This window comes from Mus pahari, unplaced genomic scaffold, assembly GCF_900095145.1.
Source record: "Mus pahari unplaced genomic scaffold, PAHARI_EIJ_v1.1 scaffold_4578_1, whole genome shotgun sequence".
NCBI lineage: Eukaryota > Metazoa > Chordata > Mammalia > Rodentia > Muridae > Mus > Mus pahari.
The window spans coordinates 68,543-83,714 of NW_018391695.1; the positions used below are offsets into that span (position 1 = coordinate 68,543).

The window sequence follows — 15,172 nt, forward strand, 5'->3', positions numbered from 1 at the left end:
AGAGGCAGAGGCAGAGGCAGAGGCAGAGGAGGCAGAGGCAGAGGCAGAGGCAGAGGCAGAGGCAGAGGCAGAGGCAGAGGAAGGACTGTAAATGTGAGGCTGGTCTCAGCTATGTGACAAGTTACAGGAAATCTGGCTTGGATAATGAAATTATTCTTCAAACAGTAACACTAACAAGCAATAATATATATTTAAACAGGTTTGATATTGTCTAATTGTTACTATGGTTTGAAATTTATGCATATGTCAACTACTAAAATTTAGGCAAAACACCACTGCCCGGCACTCTTGGGTATCTTCAACTTTCATATTAAAGCTTTTAAAGTCTTGTAGTGTTTTCTATAAATCTGGATTAGTAAAGGGAAATTACTAAAAAATTGTTTTTATCATGAAATGTTTTCTTTCTCTGTAGATTGTGATATATACATATATGTATATGTGCATATATGTATATATACCATTTATTTTTATTGTTGACTTGTAGTTTTAATCAGTAAGGGTCAGATTAGATGTAGCAATATATGAATATTTTGCTGCATATAGCAATATAGGATGACATCTGTGGTCTTTTAGAGTTTATAGAACATTTGCCCAGACCCTTCTTCTCAGAATATCCGTTGAAATTAAGGAATTATTCTAATAGGTTTGCCTTTATAAGTGACTTAGTCTCTTTTTTCCTTGAAGGTTTAAATATCTTTTCTTTCTTCTGTACAGTTAATTTTGAAATCTTATATAACACAGAGAGTTTCTCTTCTGGTCCTGTGTCTTTCATGTTTGGTGTGCTGTTCACACCTTGATAATCATCTCCTTCTTTAGGGCAGCAATTTATCTATGCTTTTGTTAAATATTGTCTATGCCTCTCACATGGGTTTCTTTTCCCTTTCCTATGTCTGTTATTCATATGATTTTTTCTTTGCCATGAAATCCCATGTTTCCTAGAGGTTCTGTGTTTAGATTCTTTTAGTTGTAACTTTTTTTTTTTTTTTTGATGGAGATAACAACTGCTTCTACCTTGCCTTCAAGACCTGAAATTCTCTCTTCCATGTCATTTAATCTGTTGGTGAGGCTTTCTGTTTAACTCCTACAATTTTCATTTTGATTTTTACTTTAGCTTTGCCTTTCTATACTGAGTCTATATTTTTGTTTTATTCTCCTTTCATATCTTTAATTGTTTTTCTTATTTAACCCAACTATTTGTAGTTCCATGGTCTTCCATGAGGTATTTATTCGTATTCATTTTAAGGTCTGTGAGCATATTCACAATGGCTATTTCAAAGTCCTTTTCATGTCTTTCTGCTAAACTTCTCTTCTGAGGGTTTATTACAATAGAGTTGGCGGCTTATGGAGGAGGTATTCTGTATTGATTATTTTCATTTTTTGATACTGTCTTGGGAACCAAGTATCTCTAATTATAAAATGTGAGCTGGTTTTGGTACAGATATCTGGTACTACTTTTATAGGGTAGGTATTCAGATTCGTGGTTGCTGTTGCTCAAATCAGAAAGATTAGACCAGGAAAATAAATTTACTTTTCAGTCTTGGGGTCACTCCGGGTGTTAATATTCAGACTCCAGCCATTCCAGAATTGGTGCAGTGGGCAGTGGGGGTATTAGGCTAGCACAGTGGTTCTCAACCTCCCTAAAGCCAAGACTTTAATGCTGTTCCTCATCTGGGGATAACTCCTAACCATAAGTTTTTTGCTACTTCAAAACTACAATTTTACTATTGTTATGGATTATAATGCAAAGATCTGCTATGCAGATAGTTGTAGGCAATCCCTGAGAACAGGTCATTAAAACACCAAGGACTTGCAAACTCTTGGTTCAAGAGATGGGAAGGTACTAGAGCTAGAGAAAGTACGCAAGGAATTATAGGGGGCTGCAACCCTGTAGGTGCAACAATATGAACTAACCAGTACCCCCTGAGCTCGAGTCTCTAGCTGCATATGTAGCAGAAGATGGCCTGATTGGCCATTGTTGGGAAGAGATGCCCCTTGGTATTATAAACTTTATATGACCCAGCACAGGGGAAGGCCAGGGCCAAGTAGTGGGAGTGGGTGGGTAGGGGAGCAGGGGCGGGGTGGAGTTTAGGGAACTTTCGGGGTAGCATTTGAAATGTAAATAAAGAAAATAATAATAATAAAAAAATGTTTAAAAAAAAAAGAGAGAGAGAGATGGGAAGGTGAAGGGGGTAGCTCCATAGTTCTGTTATATAAGACTTAGGGTCCAGATCCAGCGGGATGAGCAGATACAAAAATAGGTTTCTTTGGCTATGGCTGTGGATGGCAGTAACTCCTACATGGAAGGAAGTGGGCTATGTTGAAGAGCTGAAAGGAAGGTGCTTTGATTTTCCTCTGATGCGACAAGAGTCGAGGAGGCAAAGGAAGGCACAGGTAGCCAATGTGTATTTCAGTCAAGTATGGTGGCTGTGCAATGCCTGGTAAAGAGAACTTTTTTGGGTCATCAGAGAACCACATATGGTGGAGATGGGCTAGCAGGAATGACTGAATGGGGTTGATTCTCTTTTCATGTTACCAACATGGCCTTCACTACCAAACTAAGCTGAAAAATGAAATGAAATGGATGAATGAAAGACAGACAGACAGAAAGAAAGAAAGAAGGAAGGATGAAAAGAAGAAGAAAGAAAGAAAGAAAGAAAGAAAGAAAGAAAGAAAGAAAGAAAGAAAGAAAGAAAGAAAGAAAGAAAGAAGATACCTTAGTGAATCCCTTCACTGGAATTAATCTCATATTTCTATAAAAGTTTCTCTTGAGAGGTTTCTCTACAGGCCGACCACATAGTTACTTACTAATAACAGCTAGAGGAGGATTTGTGTAAAGTAGTTACAATGTGCATCATATACATGTGAAATTTCGTGTTTGCATGAATGTAGGTATTTAAAAAGTGCTCTTTCTCTGGCTTACATGGAAATGACTCCTAGTTCAGGTAGAACCTTCAACTTTTACAAGAGAAAAACAAAATCCTAGTACAAAGTGTTTGAAAAAATTCAAGGAAGCTGCACATCAGAGAGCTGAAGACATGAGCTAAAACTATGCTGTCTTCTCAACTTATGAGTACAATGTTCTAAACAGCCAGAGTTGATATAAGGATCTTAGGCTGGCTAAGTCACTGGTAGTATTTTTGCTGAAGGAAGAGGAAAGGCAAATGCCTGCTAATGAAGGAACCAAAGTGCAGCCACAAAGCCTGTTCCTAGTTCTGAGTCATGGGAAGTAATAGAAACTTAGTGTAGAAAGCAGCTTCTCTGATCAAGGCTGAGAGGAGCACTAATCTGTGGATAGAAACATGAATATTTTAAAGGAAAACTGACAATACATCATAGGGTTCCTCTCTAGGACCTACTGACCTACAGATGAGAGGTATTAACAAGTTGATAATGCTGGGTATGAATCTTCCCTTGCCCAGTAAGCCTCAAGTCCTAACTGAAAACGGTTGGTTCCCACTGTTTTCACTCTATCAATCCTGCCATCATTGTGCCGGGCATTCCACTTTTCCTTTTGCCCAAAAGTCACAGAAGAAACTGATAACAACGTCACTGGTCTTTCTCTGCACTTTGAGTGGCAAAACTTCAGGCAGGAGAGAAACTGAGTCTTTATGTAAACATCAGAGGGACTGTTGTATAAGTATTTCCTCCCAGATCAAAATCTTTCACCGTAGAGGAAATCTTGTCAAGACATAGGGTGCTAAAAAGGATGCAGCATAGCAGAGTATTTTAAGAATGTGTGTAGCCTCTGATATCGCCTGAAGGATCATTAAGATTGAGAAGTGAACAACTTAAAGACTTCAGGAAGTCTCTGAAAGCAGATATAATTGTGTCCTCTCTCCCCAAAATGTACGGGCTATCAGGCATGTTCATAGGAATCAGCTAAATACATGTGGATAAAGTAGAGATGAACCAAGCTGTTTGGAAAAGGCTCAGAGCCAGTGAACTTCCCGAGGAGGGCACTCTCCAATTCGTTGGACTGTCTGCAGGCTGTGAAACATACTCCAGATTTCTAGCTGTTATGAGATGTACTCACTTTAGGATTGAGTGGCAACATTGCTATCTTTGGGTTATTTCTGCTCCTGTAAGTAATGCCTCATTAATATTCTTATAAAAACCACAGTAAAAATAAATCCCAATGTTTCACCAAATTGGACTTTGGTTATATCTGACCTTTGGCCTGCAGTGAGTAGACATTTAATCACATCACCCCAGGTGTATTGTCTCACAATGATATAGGGTAGTTTCAACCCACTGTATATAGGTAGATTTGCCATTGTCACTCTTGTCTTCATTGCATAGTATTATATATTACATCATATATCTATATCTCTTTGTATCTGCATATATCTCTATGTCTATCTATATTTATCTATACCTGTATCTATCTACCTATCTATCTGTCTGCCTGTTGAAATTTTAGGATTATGTAAGACATAATTCTTTGTGTCAGACTCTTATGGATAATTCTCCTACATTTTGTCTTAGTCTTTTTTGTGATGTATCACATCACTACAGATAAACTGCTAAATAAGGAAAATAAATGCATTACTGACATTTCTGGAATTTCTTGGATTAGAAACCCAAGACCTAATCTTTGGTATTTAGTGATATTTTTTCTGTTTCTTTCTGTAACTTTGTCACTTATTATTGTGATGGTCAGAGACTATGCCACAAGTTTCCACAATCTTGCCCATTTTTTTCAAAGACTTGGGGTAAAGACTCACACAGATTTTTATAGAACCAGCGAAATTTTATTTGATGCAAAATGTCTGTACAGATAAGAAAGCAATTGTGGGCCTTATAAGTAACTGAATTTATGGGGTCCAGGTTTTGCTTGGAGTTTCTTTCATGGAGTTCAAGAGGAGTAGTTGTTTTGCTGAAGTGATGTAACACAAGTGAGTCTTTATTTCAGTGGATCAGTTTAGATTAGGTAGGCATTTCTTCCTCATGCATGTCCCTTTCCACAGAGCACTTTACTTTGATTACATACACACGAGTATACATAGGAAGGAGGTGGTGAACAGGATATTCATCATAAAAGTTCACTTTAATGACACAGTTGGTCTGGATGTACTTTTACTCAAACTAGTCTAGGCTGGATCAGGCCATCTTTCATGGTATCAAGAAGGTGACATATTTGACTATAAATAAGGTTTTAATGAAGGTATTTCTAGAGACAGTGATCATGGCATATATATTTGCTATCTGCTGTATATGGGTGCCTCCTATGACAATAGGTTTCAGGCGCATTGTTTGAAGAATGTTGTGTGTACACAGTAGATGTGGATAATGATCTCTGTCTAGAAGGTGCATTGCGATGATAGGACAAGAAAAGTGCAGTTTCAAGATGCTAAACAATATTCTGTCCCACCCTCGCATGCTGGAAGATCACATTAAAGCAAAACAAATACTAAAAAACAAATAGAATTTCCTTCCACAAATGATTTCTAGTGACATTAATCTATTGGTGAGAAGTGACTTTGAATTAAACAAATCCTATTAAGCTCAAAATTCCAGCATCATTAGAATGGGGGATAAGACATGGATTTACAAGATGAGAGAGATACCCCTCCTTATCTTGCCTCTTCCTGCCTATATTTCTTCTGTCCAAACCCCTATGCATGCTCCTTACCTCTATTTCACATCATTGCCTCATGTGACTGTGAATATTGATTGTAAACACGACAGGATCTGGAATTACTTGTGAGAATCCTTTCATGCTGTGCAAGAGGTGGTTTCTAGACTGTGTTAAGGAATTTGCAAACACTCATTACAAATGTGGAGGGGACCATTGAATAGGTTCATGTCATTAATGAGAGGGGGGGAGAGATAAAGAGAGAGACACAGAGAGAGAGACACACACACANNGAGAGAGACACACAGAGAGACAGAGACAGAGAGAGATCAACTCTAGAACTCACTTCTCTCTGCTTCCTCCTGCAGGTTACATGGCCAGCCATCTCACCCTTCTCTACCCTTCAACCATGGGCAAAATGAACCTAATGTTCCTTCAGGTGCTTTATCAAGTAAGTCTTCATAGCAGTGAGAAGTGTGAGAAATAATCTAGAAAGGTCTCTGTGAGAATAGTAATTTCTTCATCCCCTTGATTAACTTTATCACAAGCCTTCTTCATTTTGTTTTAAAAATTTGCAGTGATTATATTTGACTCTGGAATTGAAGATGGGATTCCTTACATTTGAAAATAGTATGCCCCACCTTAAACACCTCATTCTGGGGAATTTTTTTCCAATACCTAAACTCTGTAATGCACTCACATGACTCAGCATAGTGCAGGTGAAGACTTGATCCTGTCCTCAGCATATTAGTTTTGGAAACTACACCCAAGGCCGAGTTCAACATTTTCCCACATTTTATTAGTACCTTGACTTTCATGGGTAGAAAACACAGTCTATTTCTTTTTGAACATTCTTTGTCCTGACACATGACATTTGAAGCCTGTATTCTCCAGCTTTATCTGAGGGTCACTAACTTTTTATCTTAAAGCACCTCCCAAATGGTTAAAAGATATTTCGAAAAGCACACTGCTTTACAGAAATTGTGTGGATTTTATTTTTTAAGTTTTAGGTTTAAAAATTACAAACTAACAATTACAGAAGTTATAGAGACAACCTATGAAATTTAGATAATAGAATGTATAAAGAATATGAAAAAGCACCATTTCTTAGAATTAAGAGCTGGTCTTTATAGGATGGGTATTTCAACAGGCCTGTGCACATTTATTTTCTGTACTTGAATCTTATCTCCACAAACAGTGTCATTGGCATCCAGGTTGTCAGAAGTATGATTCCAGAGAGGTTCTCCTGACTGAGTCTGGGTTGAGTGGCTTTCCTTCATTGATGACCTTAAAGAAGAAAACAATGAAGTCAGATCAGTTGGAATGCAGTTGGTTCCACATTTTTCTTGCTGACTATTCACCACGAGCGCCATGTGCCCTTTTCTCACTCTGACCTTAACTACATCTCTGTGTTTAGATTCAGCTTCCTTCCTGTGCTTGAGTTTGTAAAATTAGTCACTCCTATAGCTTCAGCATAGGTGGAAGAGCAGGGTGCCTTACAGAGGTACAGGGGAAAGGAAAGTGTTGCAAGGCCTGAGGGAAGGACTGAGTTACAGAGTTTCGTTGAACAGGGAGGTTGAGAGGAAGAAAAGAGAAACTTTGTTGTCATGGGAGAAGGATAGGAATTTTGGCCAATGGTTGATGGTTTGGAGAACTATGGTAATGTAAAAGTATATCTATGTGAATGAAGAAGTCATCAGTTATGATTCTTCTGTTTCCATTACAATAGTGATGTGTGTATGTGTGTGAGTGTGTGTGTGTGTGTGTGTGTGTGTGTGTAAAATGAATCCCAGACAGATGTGTGTAAGTAAGATAAGGAGTGTAGGTTTTAGCACCTTATTGTTGTAGATTGCCCTGGTGCTCTCTGTATTTTGATGTTAATTGTTCCCTCAAGAGGCCTTGCCCCAACAAGAAGTGGATTATATACTTAGGTGACTTCATGTGAACATGCGATTTGGTAGTAGCAGCAAAAGGTATGGCTGGAGGTTTTAGAGAGGTTATGAAAAGAAAGGGAGGGGCAGGTGTGGAGAAGGAGGAGACAAAGGAAGATGTAGGAAGAGGAGGAAGAAGGAAGATGGAGACGAACCACGCAACCTGGAGAAGCCTCAAGTAGTAAGGGGTTTCGTAGCTGAGGAATAGAGTTGTGGAGTTGTATATCTGCCCAATCTAACTGTGCATCCTACATGCATTATAACTGAGCGGTGTGGTGACTTCCTGTCACAGGTTTCGGGAGGTTGGAGATTTATACAAAGCCTTTTCATCTGATTGGCTCAGGGCATCCGCCAATCAGGGCATCCTTGGGAACTTATGATTTCCGTCCACGATCCTTGCAACAGAAAGTGTTTACATGTCCATAATCCTCAGCAACAGAAAGCATTTGCATATTATAAATGGAGGCCCTGAGGGTCTTTGTGTTTTAGTCTTTGGTTGATTGGAAAAATCTGAATCAGAATTTGAAAGAAAAACCTTAGTTTTCCTGTCAAATATTCTTTCTGCTTTGATAAATGGGAAAGTTTTCTTTAAATCAATTAGCTAAATATATACCAATGTTTGAGTTTTTCTGTATTTGTTTTCCTTATTATGAATTAAAATCCCTTATTAAAAATAATGGAATGAAGCTTACATGTTAAATGAGCAAAGTTTACTTTTTCCTCCACCTCTTGGATTTTCTATATATTGCCAATAGTCATGCTTTACTCGAGTATTAAAAAGTCTATGATTCATAGGAAGATTGGTGTTTCCTAGAGCACGTACCTGCATGTAACTGTGCCTTACAGACCTCAGCTGCCTCTCATCTTTAGTGGAAGTCAATTCAAAGCAGACAAGTCTAAGTTTACTGCCTGGTTCACACCTGACATTGGTGAGTCGTCCATAAATCACCACATCCATTTTCCCTGTATCATCTTCAATTCCATAGTAAATGAATTTATTCCTCTCAGTTTTCTGAAAAAAACAAATTAACATTGAATCTTCTAGGAAATATGCCAAAGCTTGTCATATCTATGGGAATCTAAAACGTGTCAACATAAACCTGTCCCCAACAAGGCAACTGTGGTTCTTTTGTTTAGAATTGGTGGTACAAGTGCCAATGAGATGGCTCAGTGGGCAAGGGTGCTTGTGGTCAAACCTGATGACCTGGGCTCAATTACCAGGACTCATGGTAGAAGGAGAGAACTTATTCCTGAAAGTTGCCTTCCTACCTCAATGCTTGTTTCATGACCTTTGTGTTTTTTCTCAACGCTCACAGAAAAAGAAAAAAATAAATATTTAAAAAGTACAATTACAGGAACTATATAGGTTATGCTGTTCCTATGAACACATCTTTTGTTGGAAATCACTCCTGGGATTTTATTTGTGAGCCTAGCCTTTAAAGACTAAACCATCCCTTCAGTACATGGAAACTGCTCGCAATCTTTACCTGCTCGTGATTTTTATCTGGGTATCTGTAGGAAAAATCAGGATCTTCCTAAGCACTTGTAGTAACATGTCAGAATAGCTGAGATTAAAGATCCCATGAAAAGGATCAAAAATGAAAACAAACAAACAAAAACAAGCAATAGAAGTAAACATCAAAGCCATCTGATTACCAAAGAGGCCTGAGAATAAAGGTGACTTGTGGTTCATTATGAAGTTGGGGAGCGCTATAAGCCCACTTTTTTCTCTTATTGTAACTTTTATTGAAAATAAAGTTATTTTCATACAATATATTCTGATCATAGTTTCCCTTCACCTACCTCCTCTCAGATATATCTCCCCTACTCACACTGATATCTCTACATCTTTCTCTCAATTAAAAAAACAAACAGGCAATTAAAAAAGACAAAGCAACAAAAATAAAACAAAACTAACTGTCAAACAAGAAACAAAGAAATAGCACAAAAATAGATGCACAAATACATACACAGATATATAAACACATATGCACATACATGCACAAGGATGCACACACATGTAGACAGACATACACACACACATGCCCACTGCATGTCCACACACATGCACACATAAATGCATATAATGCACACACATACACACACATGCACACACATGCACACACATGTACACACATACATGCACACACACATGCATAATAACACAACTCCTTTAAAAATGGCTCACATTTGCTCAGTTTACACCTTGATTCACTCTACTCCAAATCTCACAAAGGTTAAGTCACTACAGCATTTAGTTCTGGTGTTTTGGTTTGTATCCCACTTAATTTACTTATTGTGTAACCAAATTTACCAGCGCAGCCAAAGACAGAATATACATTGAACAAGCATACAAATGAATTGGTGTTTTGGCACTTAAAGAAATACTCCAAAGTTATAGAAATAGAATTACAGAGGCAAAGTTTAGAGCAGAGCCTGAAGGAATGACAATCCAGAGACTGCTCCACTTGGGGATCCACTCCATAAATAACCACTAAACCCAGACACTAGGCAGATGCCAACAAGAGCCTGCTGACAGGAGCCGGATATATTTATCTCCTGCGAGGCTCTGCCAATGCCTGTCAAATACAGATGTGGATGCTCACAGTCATCTATAGGATGGAATAAAGGGCCCCGAGTGAAGGAACCAGAGTCACACCCAGGGAGCTGAAGGGGACTGAAGCCCCATAGAAGGAACATCAATATGAACTAACCAGTACCCTCAGAGCTCCTTGGAACTACACCACCAAAGAAAACACATGGTGGAACTTGTGGCTCTAGCTATATTTGTAGCAGAGGATGTCCTATTAGTTCATCAACTGGAGGAGAAGCCCTTGGTTCTGTGAAGGCTCTGTGCCCCAGTATAGGGGAATGCCAGAACCAGGAATGGAAGAGGGTAGGTTTGGGAGCAGGGAGAGGGGGCAGGGCATAGGGGATTTTCAGAGGAGAAACTGGGAAAGGGGATAACATTTGAAATGCAAATAAAGAAAATATCTAATAAAAGAAGGAAAAAAATTTCCCCACTGTTGTGTCGAGTTACAAACTCTGCAATTAAACATTCCTGTTAAACTCCCCTGTCTATATTTAAGATGTGAGTCTAACAAAAGATCATGATAGATCATGCTAAAAGAAGAAAGCATATTAGAATGAGAACACACTAGAGATATAATCCTGGCTTGTGGACATGGCCAATATTCTAGGGCAGAATAATCTTTGGTTTCTTATTCATGTATCAAGGCTAGGAGTGTGGCTCTTTATTTACAATTGAGTTGCCCCTATTACAGGTAATGAAATTATCAAAGAAAGTCTAAAAAGAAAATGTGCTACAAACTGAACAGTGTCTGGAATTAGGGTGACTATTAATGAATAGACCTAGTCAGAAAAATGCCAAAGGTTAAATCTCCTTCTAAAGAATTTTCCTACCGGTGTACTAAGGAGAAAAATAGTAAGATATCACGGAAATCTCAAAAGTGAGGAAGCCTTGCCTGGTCTCTTTCTGGTATGGAAGGCAATGATTTTCTGTGTTAAGTAAATTGAGCAAATTCCAGATGATCAAATTAAAACTTAAAAATCTCAGATTGCAGAAGAAATTTTACAAATAATGCAATGGCTTACCTTAATTACTACAAACTCTCCATTCACAAATGTCCCCTTTTCTTGTGAGGAAAGATAAGAAATTTTCGGAGTTGCAATAGCGCTTTCACTCAGTGTATTTGAGATAAACATTGTTGCGTTAACATTCACATCAGACACACAGGAAGCTCTGTATATCTCCAGAAACCCATTATACCCAATATAATGTGATATGGCAATGATCTTTCCTGGGATGAACTTGCTCATTAGAGCTGTGTCAAAAACCTTCACTCTGAAGAACTCAGTCTCAGTAGCCACTGTAGCATGAAACATCCTTTTCTCTTCTTCCAGGTCATACGTAAATGGTTCTGTTACTTTCAACACCATCACTTGTTTGGGACCTTGATGGTGACCTTCTTCCCTAGAAGGCTCCTTTGGTACAGTTCCTTTCCTTGGTGTCTACATAAAACACACATTGGGATAAGACGATATAGTTCAGACAGATCATAAGGAACAATCCAAATGAATAGAATGGAGAACATAAAAGCAGTGGATGCTGTATTGCAATATAGCTAAAGGAAGAAATGTATATTTACCTAAATATTTACTTGAAATTTTCCTAAGTCACAACCTAGTGATTCCAGTTAATACAAATTATACCTGGTAGATAAAGGTATTATACTCCGTGGGGATGAATCGAAAGCCTTCAATGCTCTAGTCAAGTTTTCTATCTAGGAACATTTCGAAGATGGAGATGTATACAGACTTCAATCTCTGAGTGGTATGGTTCCACTCTGATCAGTTTGTTTCATATAAGAGAAATACATTTCTGGTATAATGAGCAGTGGTTCACAGTATGAAAATAGCACCTTGACAAAAAGTGCGTGGTGCAAAAATAAATCAAGTGTCTCTCACTGTATTCATTACATATTAGGAATGACTGGGTGATCACTGACTTAGACATTTTCTGATTGGTGAAGCACATACAATATATTTTACAATTGAATTTAGGGAAGTATCAGTAACTGTCCACAATAAAAATTCGTGATTACTTGAATAGAAGATCATGTGTACATACAGATTAACGAAAAAGCTTTCCTAGTTTGTGCTAATCTCTGTCATAATATTGTTAGAAGAAAAGGTCATTAACCTGGATGGACTGCTGTGTATTGTTGCTGAAAGCTGTGGAATAGCACAGAGAGTCCTAGATGCTGATACTGGAGACAATTGTAGAGCCAGAAGACTGTTGGATGCTGTTGATGAAGTTGCATGTTGATCAAGGAGACTGCTGGATGCTGTTGATGAAGTTGCATGTGGATTCATGGTACTGCTGGATGCTGTTGGTGAAGACACCCGAGGTGCGTGGAATTTCGTGCATGCTTTTACTTTAGGAAGGGGAAGGGCTTTCCCAGTACTGGATGCTGCTCTTTGCAACAACTGAGTGGTACACTTACTTCTGGACACTGTTGATGGAGGAGCATGAAGAGCCTGGACACAAATGGATTCTATTCCTGGTTGAATTTGAGTAGTCTGGGCTCTGCTTTTGGCTCTTGACAAATGTGCCCAAGGAGATGTAAGATGGGTGGGTGTTGCTGATAGATGTGCCACGGAAGCCTGGAAATAATTGGGTTCTGTTGGTAAAGGTAATTGAGGGGCATTCTTGGATGCTTTTACTGTAGCAGAGTTGAGTGTCTGAATGCTACTGGATGTTGTTGTTCGAGGTACCTGTGGTACAGAGAAGCTTCTGGGCATGGTTGCTAGAGTATGAGGAGCCTGAGCATTGCTGGATGCTGTTGCTGGGGAAGGCAACTTTAGGAGCTGGGCTTTGCTTGTCCGTTTTGCTGATGGCACTCTAGTAGTTAGGACATTTCTGGATGCTATTGCCTGTCTGTGAGGAGCCTCTGTGCTATTGAATGCTGCTGGTGTAGGAAGGTGAAGGTCATGGCTGCTGCTGGGTAATGTTATTTGAGACATCTGAGGAGCACTGGAAGAACGGAAGACTGTTTCTGAAGGCATAAGAGGGACCCCGGCATTACTGAATCCTGTTGCTGATGGTCCATGAGGAACCTGTGCACCACTGAACAGGATGGAATGTGCACTAGAGTTCAGATGAACATTTGAGTCTGAGGATGGAGACACTGGAAGATTATGGCAAGGTGATGTTGGAGAGCTTGGAGACATCTTTAAATCCAGGTGAGCTTCTAGAGGCTTCTGAGAAGACTGAAGTCTGCTTTAAGCAATGGCTGAAAGTCCTTCAAAGGTCAGGAGGTCACTTACAGCTGGGAAGTTGCTGGTTGATGAAATTTCTACAAGTTGTTGCTTTTCCTGAGGGTCCTCTATCTTTGGGATGCTGTGTTTTTGGATGGTTCTGTTTTTCTGTCTCTAAAGGAAAATAGGATTAAGAATTGTTTTTTTAGTCCTTCTTAATTGTTTTTAAAAATCAGACCAAGTACATCTTTTCATTTTCCCTTCTGTAAAGAGGACCTTTATCCTGTCAGTTTTCTCCTCTGCTTAAGGAAATATTTTAGCCCACACTTAGGCTAACACTTAGCCTCCTCCCTTCATAATATATAAAAATTACAACTTCATTTTAAGGCCAGCGAATTGTCATCTGTCTGGGATGGAAAGTTTGTTCAAAGTATTTTACAAAACTCGCCAGATTTTACTTGATCTGGTTCATCTATGTGTTATTTTTAGAGAAGCTAGGCTTGTTTTAAAATTAGTTCATAGTTCTGGACTTTCCTTCATGTAGAATTTCTACTCCATTAATTCTGTGTTATATGTGTTCTCTATAGCACTCAGAGAGCACAGTCCCCACACTTTTTGCTGATATGAATGAAATTGTGTGACAGGTACCAAAAAATAATGGACCACATAGATTCTGGTAGATATGAATGTAGCTCAGTTGTTGGAGCGCTAGAGTATGCCTGAATCCCACCTAGACTCATTTAAACTTTTTTTTTTTTTTAGATCTTTAAAATGACCATAATTCCAGTTAAGTAAAACTATGTATTTGGGAAACACTTGTACTTCAGACAGCAGAGTTTGGGTCTTCATTACACTTTTCTAGTCTTAGAGTAGAAGCCACCTTTCCTGGCTTCTTTGTATATTTTTGATCCTTCAAAGTGAAAGTTTTCTAAAATATAACCATTGATATGAAGCTGATACCAATCAATCCAAAACAGTCTTTAATGGTAGTCTATTTTCCTGGACTGTATACATTTCCTGTTATATCTCTGTCACCATTTATGAGCACAGATAGTTAGATATGCCCAAGGATTTCAATCCATGATATATCACAGGACTCTGTCAGGTAAAGAATTGAACATTGATCACATAGATTGTTAAATACAATTGTGCCATGTAACAAAATGAGGTTTGTGTAAATTGCAGACATGGTCTCAAAATACACACCTGATAAATGATGATATCATTAAATAGCACAAGCAGAAGCACTTTCTCTGTTACAGTCACTGTAATTCTATTAACAAGTCTTTGGAGTGGTGAGAGGAAGCAGTTAGTTCCCTTTGATGATGAATGGCAGGAAGAGTTTGGAATATATCTGTGAGGGGTCTCAAGCTGACTCTCAGCAAAAGTGACGATTACAGTTCTAGGGATTTGGTCAGTAGTGGACAGAGAGCAAGGTTTCCAAAACAGGACAATATCTCATGTCAAAATACGTCCTGCGTAGAACACAGAATGAGGAACTCAGCCTTAGATGGGTCACGAGCAAAGAGAAACAGGCTGAGAAGAAACAGGCAATGACAGGTTGATACACTCTGGTGTCCCCTATACTTTCTTCTGAACACCAAGGAGAGAGTTTGTTGACAACACTAGAAATCCTATTGGAAATAATTACGTTTTCATATCAATCGGAGGCTGTGTTACATGATGAGATAACTTAATGTGTTTTTTAATAAAATGAGGAAAGTCTTTGCAGTAGGGGATTAGTGAGAAGTTTTTCCAAGATTGTGGGAAGCCCAGCGATGTGATTTGGGAAGGGCAAGCACAGGGAATAGGAAAGTGGTACCTTGTTTGAGGAATTGATGGGTGGTGTTGTTGGAGGCTTATGAGGAGTCTGGAGACAATCTTC

At 38.7% G+C, this 15,172-nt stretch overlaps 1 protein-coding gene across 1 annotated transcript in view; it reads right to left on the reverse strand.

Annotated features, from left to right (window-relative positions):
* Positions 1 to 6,734: 6,734 nt before the first annotated feature.
* LOC110314656 (interferon-activable protein 204-like) overlaps positions 6,735 to 15,172 on the reverse strand; it is a 43,793-nt gene continuing 35,355 nt past the window's right edge. Inside the window, exons 4-6 of the mRNA XM_021188910.2 lie at positions 11,122 to 11,538; positions 8,330 to 8,518; positions 6,735 to 6,862 (exon numbers count right to left, since the gene is read on the reverse strand). Coding sequence (XP_021044569.1) covers positions 6,794 to 6,862; positions 8,330 to 8,518; positions 11,122 to 11,538 — 675 coding nt within the window. The 3' untranslated portion in view covers positions 6,735 to 6,793. The remainder of the gene's footprint in view (positions 6,863 to 8,329; positions 8,519 to 11,121; positions 11,539 to 15,172) is intronic.